This window comes from Paramormyrops kingsleyae, chromosome 13 (assembly GCF_048594095.1).
Source record: "Paramormyrops kingsleyae isolate MSU_618 chromosome 13, PKINGS_0.4, whole genome shotgun sequence".
NCBI classification, from domain to species: Eukaryota; Metazoa; Chordata; class Actinopteri; order Osteoglossiformes; family Mormyridae; genus Paramormyrops; species Paramormyrops kingsleyae.
In genome coordinates this window covers 7,885,358-7,912,055 of record NC_132809.1, presented here as the reverse complement: position 1 = coordinate 7,912,055, position 26,698 = coordinate 7,885,358, and the positions used below count along the sequence as shown (strand labels likewise).

Sequence of the window (26,698 nt, the reverse complement as noted above, 5' to 3'; positions counted from 1 at the left end):
TCAGGCCCTGAAACATAATACGCAGGGGATACCTCAGGCCCTGACACATAATATACAGGGGATACCTCAGGCCCTCACACATAATACACAGGGGATACCTCAGGGGATACCTCAGGCCCTGAAACATAATACGCAGGGGATACCTCAGAGGATACCTCAGGCCCTGACACATAATACACAGGGGATACCTCAGGGGATACCTCAGGCCCTGAAACATAATACGCAGGGGATACCTCAGAGGATACCTCAGGCCCTGACACATAATATACAGGGGATACCTCAGGCCCTCACACATAATACACAGGGGATACCTCAGGGGATACCTCAGGCTCTGAAACATAATATGCAGGGGATACCTCAGGGGATACCTCAGGCCCTGAAACATAATACGCAGGGGATACCTCAGGGGATACCTCAGGCCCTGACAACTAACAGATTAATAAAAGCTGCTTACACAGAATTTACCATCCTGCTTTCGCATATGTGGTAAAGGTACAAGGTGTTTCTCAATACCAAGAACACAAAGATTATACTTGAGGTACAATGAATCGTGGAACTGATCTCATTTGACGATGATGCAACTGATGCATCCTTGATATTTGGGGCAGGGCAAGAATGACATCCAGGGATTTTTACCATCCTCCGTATGTCTGTTCTTAGTATTGGAGCTGGTCTACAGCAATGGAAGATGATATAAAACAGGCACATGAGAACACAATTACGGACATGTATGCATACTGAGAAACACCCCCAGATTGACCTACTTCCTTGTCAAAATGTATGCTGAAGGACTAACTATTTTGATTTGTAACAAAAACAGAATATGGCGCAGGGGTCGATAGGGTGTTTTCATGTATTTGAGCATTCTGCCAGAGACTCTGAAAAGAAGGAAGGAAGAAAAGAAAGAAAAGAAGAAAGAAAGAAGAGAAAAGAAAAGAAAATACTTCAAAGTGATGGAAGCACCTTCTAAATACATAGATGTCCGTGATCGCTACCTTGGTCAAGTGCAGGGAGCTCCTCTGAAATGTCCGCCTCCTGGGAGGTGGAGGTAGAGCTGGCAGTGGCCAGCTGCCCCTCAGAGACATGCGATTCTTCCTCATCATCCTCCTCTTCAGCTCCCCTGTGTGGCTCGGTGTCCTCAAGGTCAACCAGAAGCAGGAACTTATAAGTACAGATTTTTACAACTGCATTACTATGATGGTAGTAAATAGAAAAAAAAACAATTCTGAGGAAGGCAGAAAAGATAAAATGCATGCATAACGTAACCTACATCAAGAGGAACTACAATGACGCCATTAGAATGGGTGTAAATAGGAAAACACTGCTGTTGTGCAGTTAGGTTGATGCTTAAATCTGAACTTCTAGATAAAAAAAAAAAACGGGCACTACTCACTGGTTAGAGAATTACAGGTCAAGAGCCGCGTGATTATAATTACACGCCTTTCATCTTTTGTCCCTCAGAATTGCTGATGAAATCAGAAACATATCAAAGTCTTGAACGTTAAAGCACCTTGTGCAGCGGGTTGACGCCCAGGGTCTCATGTGCAGATGTACCCTCCGCAGAAGCGGGTGGACTCTGCTCTGGCACCTTTTTCACGGGAACAAACAGAAGAGCAGATTTCCATTTCCCGTTCCTTGAGGACGTAATTCTGCCATTTAAATTTTATTTTATTTTTTTACCACGGGTGGTCATGTTGACATTCTTCACTTCTGAAGCACTTCTGAGACGAACAAACAACTTAATCCCTCGCTTGCGTCAGTCTGTGCGTCCAAACCACGAGAAGCTCGCCGTGGGTACAGCGCCAACTGCTGCCCAGGGCAAAGCCTCTCATGACGAATAAGCCGAGAAGTGTCGACAATATGCAGAATGGAGGGCTTCGGTTTTTAAGAGCAATGATATTAAAGCTGAAGCAGCTGTTAATGTAACCGAATAATGGCACTGCATTTTTGTGGGGTTCAAGATAATAAAAGCAAAACTAACAACATAACTTCACAAAAGGTTTTAATAGCGCGGAAAGATCTTTTTGGTCTGTTAACTCTATTACTGAAGTGTCACTCTACAGAAAAACAATACGAGTCCTTTTTGAGGCTCAGTGGTCTTACTATGCTCTCAGCAGGCGTGTCATCCATGAAGGACACTTTCTTCCCGCTCAGCTTCTCCTTCAACAAAGTTCGCTGTCTCGGTTGAGGGGCCACTGCCTGTGGGAGTACAGGTGAAAAACAACAGGGTCCATTCCCAGGTCAAATCAGCGTGGAGCTTGTTCTTTCAAGCCATACACCAGCATTGACCTTCTAAACTCGTGTTGCAGTTTGTGTAACAAACAAAATAGACATAGAGTATAGTTACTCATTTTTTTTAAATAATCTTCAATCACATATTCCACAATCAAGCTCTTCCATCCAAAAAGGCCGGAAAAAAATCAGTTCAGATGTTGAGTGCTACTTGTGCAGCAGTTAAATCGATTAAAGTCATGCATCTCTCCAAAAACTGCTCCAATACCATTTACACCTTTATCTGGGCATTCACTGGAAGCTCAGCCTAGCTGTACTTATGCCTAGTTGACTCCTTGGCAGATGTATGTTTGTAATGTGGTTCATTTGTATATCGCTTTGAACAAAAATGTCTGCTAAATGTAAATATATTTTAAGATGCATGTGTTTTTAACTCTGCCCCTGTTCTTCCTCCTCAATCGCTCCTTTCACATCAGCAGGGGCAGAGGACTGTATGTCCTTGGCCCACGGTGAAAAGCCGGGAGTCCGGTGAGGGTGTGTGAACTGACAGGGCCCCTTACCTCCGGGCCAGATGGAGTCGGGGGACGGGGCGCACCGCTCCTCTCCTGCACGGCGACCAATTTCTCCGGAGTCTCTTTGGCGAAGAACGCGGGTACGGAGACACCGGGGGGAGGGCAGTACGGGCGTCTCCACTCCAGGGTCACGTCGATGGTTCCGCTGGGCTGGCCGCTGGGAGCTGTCAGCTCGAATGTGCCTGCAGACGGGGCGGCAGGAGGAGAGGTTGGCAGCTGCAGGCTGCAGCACAGCGAGCCGGTACTGACCTGAGGAGGGTCACCTCAGAAATCCAGCCACCAAAACCGGAGAGTCAGCAGCAATTAGAAGGGATCATAGCAGCAGGACGACAAATGTCTCAGTGACCAATCTCTCCAGAAATGGGGAGTTTATATCAATGAATATATCTAAGCCCAGACAAAAACGCACCTATATTGATTTGCCTGTAGCTAGATGTGCTGAGTGGAGGATGGGCTCTGACCTCACAACTTTCTGTTGGCAATCACTTAGTGCTGTCACCTTACTATTGTACGTGATTATGGGGTTGGGTGATATGCCCTAAAAATTATACAACAATATTTGCACAGTATCAATATTTAGCATGATCTTATAACATTCATACATAGAAAACAGCAAAAAAAATGACAGGTGGTTTTGAGGTTTTTGATTATGATGAACAAATTGTTTTACTAACAGTTAGGGAGCATGTGACAGGTATAATGATATGTATATAATTACGACATCAAGTCTCATACATTGATGCAATTTGTTTAAAAACAGTGCATCATAAAAGCTAATTATGCAAGAAAAGTTGTTTCGGGTTCACGGTGATACAATATTCAAACTGTTTATAACCAAGATATGATATTGTATCAATATACACCTCCAGTCAAATGTTTCTGCACACCACAGGTTTTTACCACTTTTCCATTTATTTCATAAACCGCAGACTTTTTTTTCCAGTTAAGCATTGGAAAGTTGAGTGAACAACTAAATGAAATGAAGATGTAAGTCAAATAAAACAAGTTTCCTTTATAACATGGAAAGAGTATGTAACAGTGCATGTCTGATGTCAAATTCTAGGCTGTCTTTTAACTTTAAATGCACTAGTTGACCGTTTCATCCCATGAAACAGCGCAGTGTTTAATGTCCCTAGTAGAAAGAATGCCTCAAATTTTCTCTGCTGTTATGACTGCTAGAGGAGGTTACTTTGATGAATCACAGATATGACATTTTCTTTCTAATAAAGGTACTGAAATGGTGAACATACTGTAAATTTATTGGTTAGCAAAGAATAAGGAGGGTATATAGTAAATGCTAAGTAAGTAACATGCAAATGTGGAAAATCTCAGTGTGTGCAAAAACTTTTGATTGGCAGTGTAACGCCCAGCCCTACGTGATCATCCCTAACGGTTGATTGATTCCATAACTTGATCTTGACCATCTGAGGTTTTCATTATGACTGACTACATCCTCTGCCTCAAGTTTTGATACACCACTGTAATTAAATTCAGTAGGGTCTAGTCAATGGATCCATCAATCCGCTCTCTGGTTCCTAACAGTCACAGTCTACATTCCTTTCAGCTAAAGTGATATTTATTTTGGTGTTGGCGAGATTGTCCACAAAAGACATTAACCTGTGATGCTTTTATTATGGGCCAAAGATATGAGAGGTACTTTGGCCTTTCCAAGGTAAAGATGGCTCTCCGGCTCCAGGTCATCGAGCACATAAACCTGCAGGTCTTCGGTCCGTAGATAGCGGTCCAGACCTCCATCCATGGGCAGGGGAAAGATCATATGGTCGTCAAACTGGGGGTGGCTGCTGGCCGGCAGGATGTGGGTGTCATGGTCTGGGAAGTCGAAAAGCTTGTAGACCACGTAGGGGCTGGGCTGGGTGGTGGGTTGCCGGGCTTTCAAGTTGCTGCAGCGGTGCACCGTGATACGGAGGTCGTTAGGATTGCTATCCTCAGGCGCCATGGAGGGAACTTTCCCTTTTGCTAAGGCCTGGGGATAAGAGCCAGGGAAAGGGAACAGTATGTGAGAAGCCCGGATCTAACCACCAGCCGGAAATGCTGACAGCTCACCGCTAGCCGCTAGTTCGGAAACTGCATGACTCAACGCCACACCTGCTGGGACTGCTGCTCCCCCCGGTGGCCAGAGGTGAGGTAGCCCAGGGCCTTCAAACGCTCCTGGTACAAGCGAGCAGCCTGCTCCATTGGAAGCCTGAGTTGAAGCCAGTACTCCAGCGTGCCAAAGGACTGGACCTCTCCCCCCACTCCTGGTAACAAATATCAAAGCAGACAACCTTCAGTGCTACTGCTCTCCACAGGTACCCTAACTGGCACAGTCACCAGGCATTACCACATCTGCTCACTGTTCATAAGCAGTAACATCTACCGCTTGAATATTGACACCCAAGCATTGCTTCTTCCTTGTTACTTGCTACTTTGTTTATGTCAAACCAACCTCCAGCTGCTGGGTTTATACATTTTCCTCCTTGTTTGTTTTCTTCTCTGATCATGGAAAGCCGGTCAAATGAGTCGAGCGAACACCAAAGCAGTGTTGCCATGTCCCACTGCCAAACCAAACCGCTGAGACTTAAGGCGCAGTGAGGTTTCCCTTGTAAAACACATACTGGCTGGCAACTCGGGTATTTCAAGACTCAAACCTTACGAGCTGAATGTTCTCACAGGGAAAGGCCGCAGTTACAGCTGTGGCTGGTGTTCGCAGGCTAACGGTCCCTACACACAGCACACTGGCTGAAGGAGTTAAACACGCCATTGGGCAGGAAGGGGCAGGGAGCTCAGCTTAGATACTTCACTGCTGCAAAGGCAAAAAGCTAGCAGCATGAATAGTCATTATTATATACACATGCAGTAATAAAATTATAATAATAAGCAGTCAAATAATATATTATTTAATTTCATTATTATTAGTATTATTATTATTATTATTATTATTATTATAAGGTATGACAGAAAATCATGCACTTTTTTTTTTAAGTTACATATGTATTTCCGTGTTTAAGCACACTGGGCTTGGTAATGATGTAACTAATTAAAATCAACTTTACCCGGTTTCCTGTATATGAAATGATGAGCAATACAAGTGAAAGTACAGGAGACCCCTCTGTCAAGGCCCAGACATTGGTGATATCACATGAAAATCAAAAGCACACTTTCATCGACTTGTCTGTTCAAAGCCATTATTTACATTTTTCGTTTTCTGGAAAGCCATACAAAAATTGCCTAACAAACAGATCAGGTCAGATCAACTTGCAGCGGTGAACCTCAGCACGGTGTGTAATGCGATCTCTCCATCGCCACTTCACAGAACGGCGTGGGTGATGGGTGGAGAGACGCACAGGAAACATGTCGCCGGCGTCCCACACTCACCGGTCAGGGGCGCGGTGCCGAACACCCTGCCCTCGCGCTCCAGGATCTGGTGCAGCCGAAGCTGACAGGCGGCCACCGTGCTGAAGTCTGTGCCGCTGGCCAGCTGCAGCTCCAGTGTGACGGCGCCAGTCTGGAGGTAGCGCAGGAACGCATCGTCCATGCACACCGTGTAGCGGGACGTGAAGTTGAAAGCCGGCTGCGGGCCCTGTGCCACCGCGGTTGCCTGCAGCTCGAAGTCGTAGAAAGCGTATGTGCAGAAGGTGGACGGATCCGGGTCGGCCAGAGCCTCCAGAGCCCCCACTGAGAGCTGTACCCTGCTGATGTGGATCTCAAGCAGGTTCTCCCCTCGCTCCAGGTGCAGGGTCTCCTCAAGTTCTGCCTCTGCATCCTGCCCTGCGATCTCAGCCCTGAACGTGTGTGCTTTGGTGCCGTAGGCGATGTCCTTCAGCTGAGCTGGAGAAACATTGGCAATCAAATCCAGGAAAACAGACTGATTCAGAGAAACTGATTTTCACACTTAGTTTTGTACTATTATTTTGACATGATGGATTACTGGCTGACACGTGTCCGTCTGTGATAAGCATGAAGATCGATAAACATGAAATGTAAATTCTGTGAACAAACAAATGAGCGAGCATGCAATTTACTGAACACGGCTGGACAACCTGACTATGGCAGAGCTTACACCGGCTGTATACTGGAGTTGGTAATAGTAGCAGGCGACAGAGATCAAACTGAAGCAATATGGAAGAATTAAGAAACACCCCAAATCACAGAATGATCCAACTTACATGTTTATCTTTAGTGAATTTGGAAGACTACTGCAAAAACAATACACTGGACATAGACACACATAGAAACAGAAACATTTCGGTTGTTTTGTGTTAAATTCATGACCACAGCCTGTGTGTTTGGTTCGATTATATCATGCAAACGCAATCAGCCCCAACTCAGCTACAGAAATCTACACTTTGGTTGGAAGATAAATGGATGGATGAAAATAAATATCATCTTTTTCATAACGACTTATGCTGCTCAGGGTCGTGTGTAGGGGTTTCTGGAGCCTATCCCAGGCAGCGTGAAGAACAAGCCTGTGGTACATCCTGGATACACACGTCCTCACACACTACAGGCAATTCAGAGATGCTAATGAGCCTAAACCCATGTCTTCAGACTGTGGGAGGACACCGGAATACCGGAAAACCCACACGGCACAGGGAGAACAAATTCCACACACACAGAGTGGAGGTGGGAATCGAACCCACAACCCTGGAAGTGCTTCCCACTGAGCCACCATGCAGCCTTTTTTCCATCAGGAGAGAAAAACGTCAATCAAAGTAGGAATATTTGTTGATCATGCTACATGTGACTAAGGGTCTTAAATTTAAGTGTACATGCACCAGAACAGAATGTGAAACCATCGAATTGTTCCTACATTATTGAGAGGTTTCCTCAATGGTACAGGACTGAGAGGGGAGGGGGGGGCGCAGGGTTGAGCACCACAATAATGATAAACAAATGTGTTTTGCACTGATCAAAGACTGAACCCAAAATAAACAGGGGCCCAATGTTCTGCGAATAAATATGTCTCTGTGCCTTTGATACCTTCCAGCTTCCTGACTCTGGCCGCTCTCATGTTGAGCAGCTGGGCCAGTCGATCGAGTTTCAGCTCGTGTTCCATTTTAATGTCTTCCATCTTGCGGGTCACAATTTCCACCTCTGTCTAAAAGGTAGAAAAAAAAAAAAATTAATAAAAGAACACGGTTTGCTGTCCTGGCAGATGGCAGATGGCGTCGGTGCTGTGAGCAGGACCACGGGAGAGACGGTGCCAGGTAACGAACGAGGCGCCTTTTCTGTGACGGCTGATGTAATTCCAAGAGACTGTGACTAACTGATAGCGGCCAACAGTGCAGCTAATACCCATCAGCTCGAATGAAAGGAAAAGGAAAAACCAATGCAGGAAGCATGGCAAAGTAAGCCTGACGAATCCAGGAAACACGTGCAGACCAAAGCTCTGCTTCTGTAACTGTTTTGGTAAGCAATGAGCCGTCAGGTCCTGCTGACATACGCAGGAAAGCTCCCGCAGGAACCCACAGACCAGGGGGCCCCCTGCGCAGCCGGACACTGTCGAGCAGCTTCAGCTAACGGCCTCCTCCCTGCTGGGCCCTAACTGGAAACACGGCGGAGGGCCGATCCGACTTCTCTGCGGCTGGTACTTAGATGGCGCCGGGAGTCACGTAACAGACTGTAGATTTCGCCAGTCTCTCCTGAATTCTGTGTTGTGAACTGCATCAGGCCGTATCCATGAGCAGTCGCTCTGCTTAACATCCCTGCGCGCCTGCTGCCCCCAAATCACCGTGACTGTGGCTGGAAATTTCTTGCTGCGAATCTTTTGCTATCGCTAGGAGACGCACTCGCCGTTCTCCCTGGAATTAAGTCTAGTGCAGCATCTTGCTGTTGTGTAAATGCATCACATACAATTTTTGTTCTGTGCCGCCATCACGTTGACAATCAGATGTATCTGGTACTCTCCTCCTGCCTGTAACCTTCTGCATGATGCATGTCCAGTTTTTGAAGACCAATTATCCACCTGAATTTCAACAACGGAATTCAACGTGTTGCTCCTCATTTAACCTGTTCTAAGACTGCAAATACCTCCACACTGAACAATTCACGTTTTTATCTCCTCTTGCTTAGCAAGGAGTCCTACAGAAAAAGAGCTCATACATACTCTGTATGGCTACTTCATTAAAAATGACAAGGGCTGTAAATAGCTGGTAAATTCGATTGGACGTAATGAGCTCATCCCCTCCCACAGATATTAACGTATGACAACCCCGATGGCTGAGTTAAGTGATCAGTCCTGATGTCAGTGTTCCAGGCTACCCAGAGTGAGAGCCCTAGTGCCCCACGCACCGAGCCCCACGCTACCTGGTAGTCCCTGTTGATCTTGTGCTGCAGGATGAGCATGCTGCGCGTCTTCTCCAGCTCCTGCACTGTCTCGGCATGCGCGGCCTGCAGCTCCGCCAGGGAGCGGCCCAGGTCTCGCTGCACGTCCTCGTCCACCTGCTGCAGGAAGCTTAGCTCCCCATTCCTCTGGCTCTTACGGGCCTGTTGGAGAACGGTGTTGGCATTAACCTGCCGCAGTCTACGTTGTTTACACAACATAGACTGCGAGGCACAGGCACGTATGAGCACTTACTAAAAACCACTTTAATCATATATCACACAATGAGTGAATTACGCCCCTGGCTTGGTGGTTTTCCTGAGTTAAACCTGAACACTCGAGTTCACACATTTTAATGTCCACACCCAAACTCAGTCAAACTCTGTCAAGCTCTACATAGATTGCAGACTTACTTTAGAGGAACATAATCATGCGAGTAGTTTAGCATTTCCACAAACATGAGAACAGCAAATGTTCAAATAGAAAATAATCTATTATAAAGCTTATGTGAAATGGAACAAGTCTGGCAGATTGCCCCTGAAATGGAAGGCACCCGGCAACCAGGACAGACATTTTCAGAAATAACGATTACTGTCACAGTATCTACAGGGGTCCTCCATTCTGGCCTGCTCCCATTACGTAGTCGCTAAGGAGCTTAAATAACAAGTAGCCTCCCAATGTTTTATCTGCGCAAACCTTGTGCCATGCTTGATATTTTTCCAGGCTTCCCTCATGAGCAATCAGAAAACACTTTCCAATAAATCAAACAAAAATACTTTGCCTGAAATAACACTAATGTTTTCCAAAAACACGAAAGCCGTGTACCATCTTACTAACCTGACATTTGCACATGTGCAGCACCTGGCATTTGAGGGCACATGGTAGTGATGCAAATTGCTCTCATTCCAAGGCGTAACCGTTTAGGAGAGAGTCTCTATGAAAGAGATGGACTCCCAAGCACTTACCTTTATAAGCAACAATGCTTCGCTGAGCTCGGCTATGTCAGTGTCACTCTCCTGAAATTAAACACGGCGAGTAAAGACTGAGTGTCTCTTCATGTGAAAAATGAAATTCTGGCACATTACACCAACTCCTGGAATGTCATAAATACCTAAATGTCAGCACAGAGCTATGCTCTGTCAGTCTCTCCAACTTTTTATAACACTCCTCTAAACATTAAAATAACTCACAAAGGCAAATAAATAAATGCACAAATGGATAATTAAATAAATAAATGTAGGTTGAACTACAATAACAGCTGTATGTTTTTTTTTTTTACCTTGGAAAAGAACTTAACACGATCTTTCATTTCATCCACCTGCTGTTTCTGCTCAAGAAATCGAAGCTGGAGTTCCTGGTTCTCCTGCGACAGCCGCTCATTTTGCTCTGAAATAAACACACCAGGTAACAGCCTGCATGTTTACGGCCTGGGTGCCTCTCTTAGCATCCCCCTGACGTTTGATTGAAGCAAATGCTTTCTATCTCGGCTCAAACATCTTGGAACTCCAAGAACAGATTAGTTCCCCATTTTTGCTCAGCAGTTGGGTCATTTCTAGGGAAGCATCGGCAAGCATGAGTGTCATTTTGGCAAACATGCAGGCTGTCAATGTGAAACATCGTTACTGGTGGGTATCTGGGCCATGGATGGACTCTGACCTTAACGGGTGCCAGAAAATCGTATTAATCCCAAAACCCCCTTAGCATGTACAGATAATTAACTCTGGCTCATATAAATTACCGATATTAATTCAAAACACTCTTTACTCTTCAGAATATTTTCTCTAACACTAAGGTGTGTGGAGCATATTTATAATTTATAAATATAAACAATATATGTAAATATATAAACAAACAGAAATTGCTAAACCAATAACATAAACAGACTTAATATATGGACCAGACCATTATACTCACTGAAAACGTCAGAGGGTATTATAGCATACAAGACTCCTGACACAGAATCCAAAATAATACCATGGCTGACTTAAATTTAAGACCAATATGGCCTGACTCTTCAGCGTTATGGCAAAAAGTAAGCGTTAAACAAATAATAAGCAAGATATGGAGCTGGATTTGAAATATAGAAGGCTGTTTAAACTGGCATTTAACGTTGAGATTTGTCTCAGATAGAGAAGTACCACAAAACATCATAAAGGAGCATAGGAAAAAAAAATTATAACTCTTACAAAACACTGTGAACATACACTGACAATAAATGTAAAATATCTTTTTCATGGTCTTGCCCAACCAAACAAATCTTTTCTCCATCTGACATTCCCAAAATAAACTACAGCACTGTAGTAGTGTGGTTCCCACAAATCCATGATTGTGTGTTTTCACAAAGGCTGACCATGAAACGTCGCCTGAGAAAATTAGCGAGCAGAGAAAAAGCGAGAAAATGGGAGGTTGGATGGAGTGTAAAACCATGAGTGAATTCAGCAGTGGGACGGGTCTAACAAGACAGCGGGATAAACAACTGGGTATTGATTTGAACCCGAAATCAAGACGCAGGTTCCATGACAACACGGTCACCTACGTGTAGCTTCCTGAAGAATATCTCAGGCCATTTCAGCCCACGCCAGTCAATCTACGAGAGATTTATGGAAACCAGCCTTACTTTGGTTAGCCTGGTATGGCATTTGCTTGACCACTTGACCTCAACAGTTTATTTAACCTAAATGAACAAGCTCTTGTTGTTGACGGACAGGAATAAGAATCAAACATTGGTTATTCTCCCCAGACCACATCATAGGAAAAGAAATTCTGAGTATAGCAACGATAAACTTTGCGGCAAGGATGTGATTGGGAATGTTGGATTTTTGTTATTTAACCTCTTTGTTCTGTGTAGCGTAGCCCATAAAACACACAGAGGCTGATAGCTGCAGTGCCTCCCTGCTGCCAGCTCCATCACTCGATTCCAGCTCGCTTACGGTGGCTGTGATTGTTGGCTCGAGTACTCCGAAAACAAGGGGTTTAGCATACAAAAAAAGCAACAGTAGACATTTATGGGAAGTTCTTGTCTCAGGACACTTCCTGCAACAGCAGAACCGTCCGTCCTGCCCAGAGGCCAGAAAAGCATAATTTTGCTCCAGGTGGCAGCATGAATATCTACTGGGGGTGTGGCCAGCTGCCTAATGCTGTATTATGGGAGGTATCGCATTACATGACGGGAACCGGGAGTAATCACCACGCTCTAGCTTGATCTTGTCCAGGATCTCATTCTTGTCGGCGAGGTCAGCCTTGAGGGCCACCTCGAGCTGCACGATCTGCAGCTTCAACTGCTGCTCTCGGGTTTTCCACTTCTGCTCCTGGGTCACGTCAAAGGCGCTGCGGGAACCAGCGGACAGGGTTAAACACAAACACGGGTAATGAAGACGCACGCGGTGCGCGACTATTGGAAGCTATCGAAGCTGGAGTCATAATTTGGGGTAGGGGCGTGGGCGGGGGGCTTCTTGTGGCTCAGGAACCACTGTCATCATGTCTAAGGAATTAGGCAAACAAATGCTGGTCTGCTGCCGCTGCGACCAAGGCGCCTCGCTCAGGCTGCGGTTTGGGAACATGAAAGCCTCTGTGGGACAGGCACGACGACTGGCCTTAATTTCAAGCTTCGTAGCCAAGGATTCTGGCGGGGGAAGAAAACTGTGGGATGGGGGGGGGGGGTGTATGGAATTCGGTTACATATCCCAGCAGGGAGTGCAGGTCCAAACAAACCCAAGCAAACAGGCTGCTGACAAAACCATTGCTGGGCACGTCCCCCCAAAGCAGGGGAGGACAGCCTCCCATGTGACCCCTGGGAAGCATGTAGGGTGGCAGCGGGCGAGACAGCTGGAGTGGGGGCAGCAGACGCGCACACACATGCACCCGGGCCGACTGGCAGCCTGGTAATTGGCTAGCCCGCCATACAAACAAAGCAGACTCTGTCTTTCTGAGTGCAGCCAATTAAACTGTTAAATTTAATGTCTATTGTTACGATGTTACACATGAGTCAGCATAAGAGAGCTTGGATAGCAGATGAGAAGGAATTTAATTGTTAGCAGGGACTGTAAAGATTGTGCTAAACATAAAACGCAAGTATATCATTTATTGTGTCGTTTAAATCAGGTTCTGTTCATTTTCTGGAACGTCAAGGAGGTCTACCATGTTTAACAGCATTGAAAAGCAAGGCAGACATCTGATTCCACATGCGAACCCAGACCCCCTCACCTGCTGAATAGTTTATCACAATTCTCCTTGAGCAGATCTCGCTCCTTCTCCAGATCAAGGATGCGTTCTTGAAGCTGCAGATTTTGAGAAGCGGAGATCAATTTGGATCACCACATCATGATATTGCTATCAGTACCGCACTTGTCACGTTTCATCTAATCGCGTTCATTCAGACATTTCCCATAATGCTTTTCATCTCCCAACTGTGCAAATACCGCTAACAATATAGGAAGATCAACATGGTTTGCAAACTACAGTTTACATAGGAGCACTTCCTGGAGAGTCTAGCTAGGAGACGCACTCGTTACCTAGCCCTATTTCAGGCTCAATTGGAAGGAGAGCAGCCATCTTAGAGCAGAGAAATCACATGCCGCGAGACCCCAGCCAGTGTGTCACCTCCTCAGTGCGGTGCTGCGCCAACGTGCTGGCATGCAGCTGGTTCTCCAGGCCACGACTCCGCAGCTGTTCCTCCTTCAGCTGACTGCTGAGCTCCTCCACCTGGGCCATCATTGCATCATGGCTGCCATTCAGGATCCTCTGGTTCTGTGTAAAAGCGGTGCAGAGGCAGCGTCATGGATTTCAATAGCAATGACAGTAAAAACGATGGAATAAAATGGTGAAATGTGAAAATGACATTTTTTCATCACTTTATGCACAGCTCATACAGAACAAATAAATAATCAAAGTTTAAGAGTGTATGTTCCCAGCTGTCCGAGAGAACAATTGTCAGAGGTTATTACTTTCGTTACTCCTCATCAGCAAAAAAAAAAAAAATCTCTGCTCTGCACAAACCCTAACAAGAAGGGAACATGTCTAGTATTTCATCTGGACATATTTCATTCTCAATCATTCTTTCCAAGTTACGCTGAGGACAAAGAGCTAAGCAGATTATACTGCAACCCAGCATGGCCGATCCCTGCTGTGCCAAGGTCCACCAGCAGGAGGCAGCATTGAACTAGGGATTGTGGGAATACAAATGTGTGTGTGTGTGTGTGCATGTGGCTTTTGGCCAAACATCTGAGTGGGAATGGCAACCCTTGCCACTACAGTGAAGTACCTGACTTGTCTACCTGGGGACCAGAGCAGAGCAGATCAGGATGCCAGGGGACAAAGAGGTGGTTGTCTGTGACAGAGTACGTGTCATTACTCAGACCTCAACAAGAGGCTTTCATTGGCCTGTCTCTGACACTCTTCGGACCTCTTTTTAACCTGAGGCATACTGAAACTACTGTTGACTTTACACTGCCCTTAGTCTCATTGGGACCGACATTCCCAGTGAGTAAACCAACTGGGAAATGATCAACAAGACACATCAATACTGTCAATACAGTAGAAAAGGGGAATGTCGATACAGAGTTTATTAGTTTAAAACACATAGGATGACCTTTCCAGTAGTTGCCCAGCAAGTCAAGTTCATACTGGGGAGAAAATTAAACATTCAAGTTCTCGATTACCCAAAATATCTGAGGAATCAAATATGAAGGAAAAAGCACATCACAGTCCTTGTGGTTTAGTGGTTTTCAGGACCATAATCAAATTATTTTGACTGTAAATGACTGACAATAATGCATATTATCAAATTCTCTAGAGTGCAGAAAAAAAGCTTCAATTATATGAATGACTAAATTTTAAAAAGGAATGATGAAGTAACTGAAGATTAATTTAACATGGAATGAAATACCTCTTAATGGTTACACAACAAGACTTCTCCATAAACGGCAGAAAAATGTATAATGGAAAAGGCAGCAGAAGTCTAAAATTTCAGACAAGCACCAAGACAAAATGTCGTTTTGAAAAAAAAAACCCAGCCTAGAATCCAGATAAGAGTGCTGCATGAGTAAATAGCCCAAAATACATCTGCAAATCTGCCTCTCTTAAAATATACATGCATGTCAGTTAGACTCTGTAATTTCATATCAGCAATTAGAACACACTGTTCTAGCCAAGACTATCCATCAGCTAGCCTTGGTAACCACAAAAGCACAAGATGCACTCCTCACATGCTCTTCACACCCTCACATCTACCAACCAACGCTGCCTGAAGACCATCAGTCAGAACTCCATAAAATAAACAAATGCTTAGATAAATGTTATGCACTCAAATCTTATATATCTGTGTTGGTGCATTTTAAATTAGAACTTATTTTGGTGTTTTTTTTAAACTTGATTTATGAAGCCCAGATTGCTGTCAGATGTGAAAAAGGTCAGGAATGGTCCAACCTCTTAATGCTTTGCAAATCTTCAGTAATTGTGCTCATCAACAGTTTACTGGTGGTTTTTTTAACATACAAAACAGATTTGTTGGGTTTTTGGGGTAATAATGACAGGGCCCATGTATATATCTGGCAAGATAATCACAATAATAATTTATCTTAAAAGCTTTTTGGGCTTAATCATGTTTGGTCAACGCCCCCTTCTGTTAAAAACCATAAAAAGTTAAGAAATGCTTAGGAGTTAAATGATCCAAACACACAAAAAAAACATTTGTTCGATTAATCATACTACCATTAAACAGTTATCTATTATTTAAAAAGCTATACTACTGTACAATGAGTATGATACCAGAACTGTAGGGATTTATTTCAAAGAACTTCCAGTCTTAATGTCCTTAAACACCTCCTGCTTATGAATATGAAAGGGCAAAATGTGCTATTTTTGCTCTGGTTCCAGGAAATGCTGCAACTTTATTTGAAGTCTCTGGAAGTAAATGAAATGATGTGAACATTCTAGGGACTGCTGTGAAGGCATATTTTAAAAGGTGGATACTTTAGAAGCTGACAATCTGCTCACCTCCTGGAGCTGAAGAAAACGACCCTCCAGAACTGTGAATGCATTGCCTTTGTCAGCCAGCTGTTTCTGCAGTTTGATCATCTCCACATTGTCCTTAACGGCTGACCTGCAGAGATCAGAACAGCATCGGGTAAAACTGAACGCCTGATCGTCACGTCCAGTCTGGGCAGAGCAGCCATTAAGTCATTCTCTTCCTGGGTTGTTGATATATATGTTCAATTCTCTTACAAAAATGTTAGCAGCCTTGGGAAAATAAGCTATGAGTCTGGAAAACACTTTAAAAAAGAAAAACTTCTACTTTAAAAAGTTCTACTATAAACAAAAATGTTTTTACAATAAAATGGTTTGACAAAATGAAGGATTTAAAAATAAACTATGGCTACAGACCCAGTTAAGGGGGAAAAAAGCATTCATGAATATTTAAAACTTTATTTGTATGAATATTCGACCACAACGTCAAACTAACTAACAATATATGACCACCGGCTACCCCTTTTGATTGCCACCGAGCACATTATTTCAGCCATAAATGAAAACAAACAACCGCCACAAAAAAATGACAGAGAATAAACAATTTTTGATAAAAACCACATATGCAATGAAACGTACTTCTACTGAAAGTAGATAGGATATTGAATGAGGGGAGAAACTTCTTGAGAACCAGGGAAAAAGGCCACTAATCTGCATTCAGTTCAGATATCAGGCTTCCAAACCACAGAACATCTGTATGCCAGCTGAGCGTCAAGCATTTCCATCGACATGCTTTCGGATATCAAAAGACCAGAGGATGCTTTGGCACTAACCGGATGGTTGTCCTTTCGCAGAAGACAAATAAGCACGAAAACCCGGGAAGGCGTCCAAGAGCTGCATTTGGCACGACGCTGAAAATGGGATCTTGGCTCCCCAACATGTCATCAACAAGCATTAAAAAGCTGTGGTGAGTTAAGATGGCGGCACCGTCAAGACGAGCCCGGTTGGAGCGCTGAGCGCTAAACGCAGCCTTGCGCTTTTATTAATTTGGCTCGGTGCTGCAGAAAAGCACAATGCTATTTGTGAAACCACTTGATGACATTAAAGTAATTTAAGATTGCTCCACTGTAAAAGAGTGAAGTTGGGCAAAGCATTATCGTGCTAGGTGTGTGGTACCAAAGTGAAGCCATAGCCATGTTGGACAGCGTAGCGATATTTTAACTTCGCTATGTTCTAAGGAACCATAAAGGCAGGGCGTGGAAAACATTATTTATTGGTCCTTGTTCACTTTAGGAAAGGCAGTTTACCCTGGTAGGCCAGGAACACATTCTCCACTCGGCACCATTACTGCTATAGGGTTCAGTGGGATTAATTCTCATCTTTAGCACGAATGGCACTGAAAATAATCCAAATATTCCTAAGAACCACCACTCAACCAATTAAAAACTACTCAGCACCACTGTTTGGATAGGACAAGGCCTTCAGTATGCTGAAACTGTAAGTTGTGTCATGCACACTGTGACTACCTCTACATGATAAAATACAATAAAAGTTTATCGCAATGGAAATTGTTGAAATTATATATAAATACAGTGGCATGTATATAACATGACATCAACAAAGCAAGAACTGTCCATCCAACTAATACCATTAGTGGATCTATATTGGCTGTGCAGTGAAGGAAAAAAAAAAATTGCCTAGGAAGTCAATGAAAGACTCAAATGAAACACTCAACTTCAAAGTGTTTGCAGCTGATGATTGCGATTTGTACATTTTAAACAATCTGCTTTTACAGTTATTGCTCACTGGCCCCATTTAAACTTTATTAATGCTACACCTTGGGGATAATTGGGAGGAACAGCGAGAAAAATAGCCCATAAACACTCGTGGCACAGAGACCGCGGAGGAGGTCAGGTGGTGCCGTCATGCTCTTTTCTGTCAGCATATGTGTTGTATAAAGTAAACGTCAGCATGTGCATTAAACTGGTCATTTCCTTCCTGAGATGGGGGGGGGGGGGGGTTCCCCGCAGTAACGTGCAGATGTGGGGTGTGGCCACATTCAGGGGGTGTGGCCAGTTACCTCTGCTCATTGGCCTGCAGCTCTCTGAGAAGCTGCAGCTGCTCCTCAGATTCCCTCTCCTTCCTCCTCAGCTGTTCCCTCAGCATCTCAGTGCAATGGTCCATCTCCTCAGTGTGTGCCTTCTGAGACTCCATCTCGCTCTCCCTGCCGCCACACGTAGCACATGAATAGGACAATATCACTCCCTACATTCTCGGCTCCGGATTTCCAGGCAGGAATACTGACAGCGTATACTTGACATGGTGTAAATAAATCATATGAACAGAATGACTGCTGAGTGTAGCATGAACTTGAGCTTCCTTCTATATATGCAATCTAAAGAAAATTCAAAAACATTTCACACCTGCTTGTAAGGTAATAAAGAAAAAACAGGTCAATAAATATTAATCGAGCGTCGCATTATGGAACGCGTTAAAGATACACACAGATTACGGATCTCGGCCCTGGCGTCGTCCAGCAGACTATGGCCGTATCGTGGAAGCAGGTTCTGGGTTGCCTTAGCATTCATATCCACGGTCCGATGGCCTGGGAACAAACACAAATAATGCACATATAATTGGAACTGCTCCACTGATGGATGCAAAAAAATAAAAGTCTTCTGATCAGATTTTGGGACCTAGACAGAAAATCTTATATTAGGACTCAGCAGGTAAAGCACACTGACTGAAGAGTGTAAAACAAATACTATCGAAAAACACTTTAGATTCAACCTCAATCATTTTTCTACCCAGAAATGTCACTATTACATTTTTTTAATGAAAATAAGGCAGATTTCTTACTATTTTTGCCAACTTATTCCTTGTTATTCCTTCCAAAAGCCACACTGAAATTATCCATCGAAACGCAACAATTTTTCAGCATTCTTCAGCTACAAGATTGGTCAGCTTCGCCCTCAATTTTCTCAAAAAAAAAAAAAGAAAACTTAAACTAGGTACTAAAATAAAACTTGAACAACAAAGTTCACAGTAAATTCCCAGAATCAAACTGAAGTGAAGCCAGAATCAACCCACCATGGAAATGAAAGTGAGGTCCCCATTCATCAGGTCAGGGGGTACCCAACAGCAAAATCTCAAAAACCATTAAATATAATGAATTTCTGTGTCTTCATTTGGCATCAAAACTAACACGGGCCAATTTTCTTTTTTTTTTTTTTTTTTACCTAGCCAGTATCTATTTTTTTTCTAAATGTGCATCAAAGGAAGGTCAGATGTCCTTTTGTTTTTCTTCCATGTTCTATATTCATTCATTTCTCTTACCGACAAGAAGCTTTAAGTCTAACTTTGTGCTTTGAAGGTTATTTTGCTGAATTGAGTAAAATCATTGACACCTGCCAAAATAAAGCATGATAAATGGAATTTCAGGTACAACCCTTAAGAATAAATCAAGTTCCCTTTACACTGGCATCATAAATAATATACACTCAGTGGGCATTTTATTAGGTACACCTGCTCGTTAACACAAACGGCCCGATCCTGCAAACAGAGAATCATGTGGCTGCAACTGAATACATACAGCAAGCAGACGGGGTCAAAAGGGTCAGTAACTGTTTGGCTAAGAATTATAACAGCTAATACTCCTAATCTAAGTGATTTTGGGTGTGTTGTGACTGCTGGTGCCAGATGTGACGGTTCCAGCATCTCAGAAACATCTGCCCTCCCAGGATTTTCACAATACTACAGTGTCTAGAGTTTACAGAGAATGGCGTGAAGAGTTAAAAAACAACAAAACATCCAACCACAGCATTTCCATTGCTGCGAGCGGTCAGACAGGAATGGACAGACTGGCTGAAACTAACCCGAAGGGCACAGGCGTCAAAATAACAGTACAATAGGGGTGTGCAGAAAGGCTACTCCGAATGAGTTATTCACTAGCTCTTACAGTGGTTCTAGGGCCACAAGAGCATCCTACCCAGTAGTAGCTAGGTGTACTTAATGAAGTGGCATAAGATCACACTGAACAAGAAAGAATCTACATTTCAGAAGCTTTAGGCATCAGAACTGCAAAAATAATTTTAATGAAGACAAAAACAAAACATGGGAAACATATACACATTTATTCATAAGAACAACAACTATACTGTGTGGATTTCATGGAGGAGAAAAATCCCCCAACTGACTGTTGCTGGGACGCACCTCTGCTGGGGGGCCGCAGCCCGGTGTTAATGCGAGGCTGGACGTGCCCATACGGGACGTGTCGGCGGCCTGGGCCCTGCTGCTGCTGCTGCTGCTGCTTGGCAGTGATGAGGCGCTGCTTCAGGCCCTCGTTTTGTCTCGTGAGCTCCCGCACCTTCTCCTGGAGCTCCTCCACCATCTCTTCCGTCTCCACGTCCCGGGCGACCGGACGAGGGCCCTGGACCGCCTGCCCATCCCGCTTCCTGTCCTTCACCAGCCGGACCAGTTTGGTCGCCATCCTGCCCGGCGGGAGGGGGCAGAAGGAAAGGAGTGAGCGTGGGAGGTGGGGGGGGACGGAGGGGGGAAAGTTGGGAAGGGAAAAAAAAAGAAGCTCGAAGTTCCTTTCAAAGGGGACACACTATGAAGGCCGCAGTGTGAGTCTTGAACAATAAATTTCAGGTTTTGATACAACTAACATGGCTTGCGAGAAGCTCTTTGATGTTAATTGAAACCACTGGGCAGCAATCTGCTTTGCAGCACTGACAAATAGCAGCTTCCTATGGTCTGCCGCTGAGGAGAGTGCACAGGGGAAACGCGCACTCGCTCCATATGCTTCTTCAGCTCCATTACAGGAATAGTAATATTTTATACTATACCCTATAGAACTGTAAAATAGCTCCAGCCCAGAGTACAGTGGTGAGTATAGTGAGTATAGCAGAGAGGTAAAAAAAAATAATAATACAAGGCAGTTGATAACTGCACATAAAAAATAATAAAACCATGGTCATAACACGATGTAAAGAAAATGTAACCCAATAGAACTTGCTCAGCAAATTCATAGAGTTCATGCTAAAGTAGGTAAACGACCAAAGAGCTGCTTTTATATACAGTAAACAGGCTGTGATTTATTTGTGTAATGAAATTCAAAATGGTATTCTGGCACTGGAGTCTCTGCACCTGAATGCTGCCAGGCTTTATACACGCTGATTACAACACAGCGCCGCCCGCTTTCTTCATCCGCTCCAGTGTCATCAGGAACGTGGGGCTGAATGTGTAATATCAGAGGAGCTGGGGGGGCCGCTGCCACCAGGAGCCCCAGCACACACACAGAGTGCTCCTGACAGCTGGAGGCGAGGAAACATTGGCCCGTTTAAAGGGCGCGTGATCTGAAGCGCGGCAAGCGGCAGGTACCGCCGGCTAACTTTGCATTTCGCGCTGCGGTTTGGTTCGTCCGCCTCGCTCTCCAGTTCACTTTTATGACTACGCTGACTCTGATCATACGTGAAGCATCTTTGCCGAAAAAGTTGCCCTGATGAGAAAAAAAAACACTAGACAATAACGACAGACGCAAAATGCCGGTAAAGGTGGAGTAAAAAAACACTGGGGTGACAAAATGGCAAAGTTATTTTGTGCAAAATAACAGCCACATAATAAGCAAAAAAGAAAATTACATAAAAAATAAAAATGCCACATTTGTCTAATGTGAGAGAAACAAAATAAACAAAGAACGGATCACAATTATATACTGGTGTCAAAGCTTGTATGTGAAAGCGACCGAACCTCCTGATCTTGTCCTCCTGCTTGTGGATGTGTTGTTTGAGGAGGAGGCTCTCCTCATGGAGGCGCAAGTAACGGTCCTCAAGCTCCTCGCGGCTGATCCGGGAAATCCCCGCTGGGACAGCGGCCTGCCGTGGTCGGCCATTTGGCACTGCCAACGATTCTGCTAACAGAAAGTCAGCATCTTAGTGATCACAGAAGCCGCTGGACATCAGAGAGCAGCCCTCAGCCTCACTTAACTCAGGCGATGGTCTCGCTGTAGACTGACAGCAATCTCTCTGCTCTTATAATGAAATCACCACAGGTTTATTTGGCAACATAAGCTTTTAAAGCAAAAATGCACCAAAACAGTAGCAGCTTATTAACTCTGTTTACTGGCCCATGCTATACAGCCTACCTAAAAGAAAAAGTTTCCACTGTCTTTGCTTCCAAAAACAACAATGGGTCCGCATTCCTATATAACACTTGCATCTGGGCTTACTTTAGAAATTCACCCCTCAACTGAAAAAGTAGGAAACTGAGGAAATGTAGGTTATAAATACAAAATCAAAAGAGACCCATTTATGGCAACAGGATGCCAAAGACAAAGAAATCTTTGAAAATAATCCCCCTCAAAAAAACTTTTACAAGACAGGTGAAAGGCACATGTGTCTTCAATCACGGTGTGTGGGTTCATTTGGGTCAGTTCTACCATAAAAAAGAGATGGCAAAAGGGAACAAATGAAGATATTGATCAAAGGCCGTAGCGGTAATAAATAGCAGGTGTTTCGAACCTTGTAGTCCCCCGACTGCAGTGTGGCTGAAGCTTATGTCTTTCACAGGCATGTCTCCTGCTGTTTCATCAGCCAAAGTCGACATGGCTCAATCTGAAAAGAATGATGAGCATAACACATTTTACCACTGACCTGCAGACTGAGCAGCAAAAATGTGTCATATAAGTCTACAAAAGTTTTAGGGTAAAAAGTAACTCAATACACATATATGACCAGATATCACATAAGCACATACTTTCGCAAAAAGCCGGACATATCTCAAATAAACTGACAAGTGATCTGCTTGAGAACAACTGTGGTAATATATATTTATATATAATACAATACTACTATTGACTTTTACTGATAATTTTAAAAGATAACTAGCAATAAATTGTAAAGAAAACATTAACGTAAATTACAAATTATGCTTAATCATATAAACAATTCCATTTCTCCTCACTATGTTTACAATGAACAAAGCAGGTAATCACATTTTTCTGTAACATTCTAATTTTAAGTGGAACTTGTAACATGAAGGACTCTATCATATTCAATAAAAATGTATGTGAGAAAACACATTGTATGTGACTTTACTCAGATGGACTCTGCTTTACTCTGTCACACATTATGGTTACAACTGTTGCAGGCAACAAGGCTTCAGTGACTAAAGCACTACTTTGCAGATAGCTTGATATTTCAGCCTAAATACAGTGTGAGGGTTGAAGTAAACCATCCATGTTTTTGTGCTACAGCTCATGTTGATTTCTGAGGGCACAGGGTCTCAGCAATCATTAAGTTTACAACAGAGTATCCACCTAAGGTTATGCTATTTACCTGGACTGTCTTCCAGTATCTGAGGTTTACCGCGGTCCGAAAGAAAAAAAAAAAAATAATAATAATAATAATGTCTAACAGTTTCTTTTTCATTGTTCCTTAATGCTCTGAGGGGTATAATAAGCATATTTAATATTGCTCTACCATTCCTTGATATATGATATTTTTCATTGCTCTATCATCAATAACATAATCCCTTTCATTCGAGAATACAGTGCTGTACATGACCATATAATAATTATTATAATAAACATTATAATAATGTTTTACTGTGTGTATGGGGTCCGTGGATGGTTTGCTATCAGCCGTGGATACGATTGGACTATTGTACTGCTGGAAGGTGAAGTTACCATGTTTTACAGCACAGTCCCACTTTCACTCTATATTATGATCATCTTGTACAACATAACATCTTGCCTAGGGAGGATTTCTCTTCCATAGAGCAATATAGTGTCCACAGGTGTTCTGGTTACCAGGTGATGTTTAAGTATGACCTGAAGGTTCCCCCACCCCTTAAAAACTGCAGGTCCCGTGGTTTTCTGCAAGACCTGGAGTAAGAATAACCTGCAGGCCAGGAGGTACTTCACAAGGCTCCTACACAGCAGACAGATGTACCATTGGAAATGTAACCCTGCAAAAGGGAATATATGTTTGTTTATTTATCTATCTATCGATTTATTTATTTATTTGTGGGGCAGTGGGTGGCTCAGCCTCTTTGCCTATGATTGAAAGGTCGTTGGTTTGAGCCCCGGCCTCATATCAAATAGTCACATTTAGGTTGGTGACTTAAGCAAAGCCCTACACCCCCCAAAATGTTTCCAGGCTGCAAAATAAATGGCTTGTCCCCATGCTGGGACCCCAAGCTTCCCTCTCAACTGTATGTATATGTGTGAATGTGTGTGTGTGTGTCCCAAATGAGAGCAAGATGGGATATGTGGAAGAAACACATTCCATAGTACCTGCACTGGTGCTTCTGTGAATGACAAAGGATATATTTTAGTGATGTGTAAGTGTGAAAAGTGCAACATCAAACTCAAAAACATGGCTCAGTGGGCTAAGCCTCTGTGCTTGTGATCAGAAGGTTGCTGGTTCAAGCCCAGCTTCAGCACATCTGTGGATCCTTGAGCAAGGCTAACCCCCAGTTCCCTGGGTGCTGCTATGGGTGACTGCCCTTCGTGACCAGCTTGCTCTCGCCTACAGAGAGCAAGTTGGGGGATGCATAAAGAGAATTCCCTATGGGGATTAATAAAATATCTGTTATTATTATAAAAATTATATTTAAAAGGCACTGGTAAAACCAGTGGGCTGTCTCAAATTATCGACTGTAATGACTAACCTGTGGAGGGAAAAATGAATACACAAAAACAGTAGCCATGTATCACAGAACTATCTATAAATATCTGCCTAGACATTAATGAAAGAGTATACTGTATACATAAGCATAACATTGTTTCCAATATAAGCTGTATTAACTATACAGTTCCATTAGGCAGTGAGAGGAACTAATTGGAATAAACACATGAAATAAAATAATGATACTTTATTGATCCCCATGGGGAAATTCTCTTTTCAGCTACCCCATCTTGCTCTCCAAATTTGTAAAGCAGTTTCATTTTACCCTTTTATGATCTTAAAGGCAATGTACTTACACCCCTCAAAACGTTTTATAATACTAATAATAGTATCATTTCCGTCTGTTCATTATAGTCCTTGTCTGAAAATATTCTCTATTTACTCATCTGTTTCTGAATGAAACGAACAGCTACACAGCTGACTTTGCAACAGAAAAAGCCATAAAATCGAAATTATATTATCTATTACAATGTGTACACGCTGATTTTGAATATAACTTCATAGCCTATTTAATAAATACCCATAGTTTACATAAATATACCGTAGGCGCCAAACAAAACAATGTATAACTATTTAAAATAAGGCCGAATGATAACCATCATACTGTTTATTTCATTGACACTTAAGTTGAAGCTGTGTATATTTAAGACGAAAAAATACCTGGGGCTATATCTGTGCTAAGTGATAAACTGCTAAACTACCAAAGAACTAGCCGCTAATTTACAAATCCACTTTACTAACTACTTGCCTTACTGGTGTGCAGAACGCAAGTTCGTTAACTAGCATGTTATTTAGCTAGTACTTATATTGCAGTAGGCACCGTAGGACAGTAGTTACATGATTTATTCTCCATAATGTTTATCCACATGCATAGTAACACAATATTAAAACTAATACTAAACATGCTTATGTAAAAATATTTCTCTCAACATACTATGTTCTCCATGCGGCCACTTAGCAAACTCTCCCCTTCTTACCTTTTTACAAACACACCAATTCATTCCACAGTGACTGTTGCTAACAAACAACTAGCCAATTTTCCGTTTGGAAAACCACTTCCAGGACAGAGCATTATGGGAAGTGTAGTTTTACACCACTCTTCTTGTGTGCGTTAATCCTTTCGCGGATTTCGGCGGGATGTACACCCTGCATGTTTTGCACCGTGCCGGGGAAAGCTGTGCTACGTGATTGATTGACTAGCGTATATGGACTTGCAGACCAAGACCCAACTGTAGTTTCAAACGAAAAACTACTCGTCCCATGATAACCTGTCGTGAAATCGAGGCAATGTAACTCCAGGAACATGAAAAGGTCGGATAGCAGTGAGAGGGAGAAGAAAAGAAAGGTAGCTATTGTTATTGCTTTTAACATAGAAGGCTGCTTGGCATTTTTTGCAGATGTGGGTTTAAACTTATCGGTAATTAGGTAATAGGTCAATCTAGGCAGTTAGAGGAACAATGAATGAATAATTCCAAATGTAGGTAAATGTAGCTAGCTAGCTAATCCCTTGTTCATGCGCCCCCCAAAATAAATAACGGTTTTTGTAGTTCTTGTGTAATTAGTGACATTTCACTTTCATTAAAGTATTTGTCAGGCAGTTTTCAAAATAATGAACGGTTCCAGTATGAGCTTGTAAGTATTGGGATCAGTAATTTAAGCAAAAAAACTGTATATTTCCCCCCTGTCGTTTTAACGCTTTATAGAATATAACCATTATTACTAGGGGTTTTTTGGGGTCAGTGTAACGTAAATTGGGAGGTCTAAAGTTAAATATGTTGTCCTGCTAATCATGAGCATCCACTGTAAGAGACCGCGTAGCCCACTCGCGCTCGCGCACTCGCTGCATCCTATACGAGCAGCGGCGTTAGGTGACAGTGATGCTGAGGCATGTATGTCTCACTTACATGGTGTCGTCCTGC

General features: G+C 43.3%; 2 protein-coding genes across 8 annotated transcripts in view; one reads left to right on the top strand and one right to left on the bottom strand.

Annotated features, from left to right (window-relative positions):
• The window catches only part of rpgrip1l (RPGRIP1 like), a 39,493-nt gene extending 13,600 nt beyond the window's left edge, over window positions 1–25,893 (bottom strand). Inside the window, exons 1-21 of one of the 6 annotated variants that reach the window (XR_011982168.1) lie at window positions 25,757–25,893; window positions 22,611–22,703; window positions 21,841–22,003; window positions 20,302–20,579; window positions 18,595–18,694; window positions 18,170–18,313; window positions 16,120–16,225; window positions 13,726–13,872; window positions 13,330–13,403; window positions 12,314–12,453; window positions 10,406–10,512; window positions 10,092–10,142; window positions 9,111–9,290; window positions 7,785–7,902; window positions 6,180–6,632; window positions 4,911–5,062; window positions 4,422–4,788; window positions 2,793–2,986; window positions 2,104–2,199; window positions 1,511–1,588; window positions 996–1,161 (exon numbers count right to left, since the gene is read on the bottom strand). Coding sequence is in view for 5 of the 6 variants with exons in the window: in XM_072698111.1 (XP_072554212.1) it covers window positions 996–1,161; window positions 1,511–1,588; window positions 2,104–2,199; window positions 2,793–2,986; window positions 4,422–4,788; window positions 4,911–5,062; window positions 6,180–6,632; window positions 7,785–7,902; window positions 9,111–9,290; window positions 10,092–10,142; window positions 10,406–10,512; window positions 12,314–12,453; window positions 13,330–13,403; window positions 13,726–13,872; window positions 16,120–16,225; window positions 18,170–18,313; window positions 18,595–18,694; window positions 20,302–20,579; window positions 21,841–22,003; window positions 22,611–22,695 (3,199 nt within the window). In the remaining variant the exon portion in view is untranslated. Of the gene's footprint in view, window positions 1–995; window positions 1,162–1,510; window positions 1,589–2,103; window positions 2,200–2,792; window positions 2,987–4,421; window positions 4,789–4,910; window positions 5,063–6,179; window positions 6,633–7,784; window positions 7,903–9,110; window positions 9,291–10,091; window positions 10,143–10,405; window positions 10,513–12,313; window positions 12,454–13,329; window positions 13,404–13,725; window positions 13,873–16,119; window positions 16,226–18,169; window positions 18,314–18,594; window positions 18,695–20,301; window positions 20,580–21,840; window positions 22,004–22,610; window positions 22,704–25,713 lie in introns of all 6 variants that reach the window. The other 5 variants (XM_072698111.1, XM_072698115.1, XM_072698113.1 and 2 more) reach the window with 5 other exon arrangements.
• Window positions 25,876–26,698, top strand: part of fto (FTO alpha-ketoglutarate dependent dioxygenase) — a 90,365-nt gene continuing 89,542 nt past the window's right edge. The window contains exon 1 of one of the 2 annotated variants that reach the window (XM_023792787.2): window positions 25,876–26,124. In XM_023792787.2, coding sequence (XP_023648555.2) covers window positions 26,083–26,124 — 42 coding nt within the window. In that variant the 5' untranslated portion in view covers window positions 25,876–26,082. The remainder of the gene's footprint in view (window positions 26,125–26,698) is intronic. The other variant, XM_023792788.2, reaches the window with a different exon arrangement.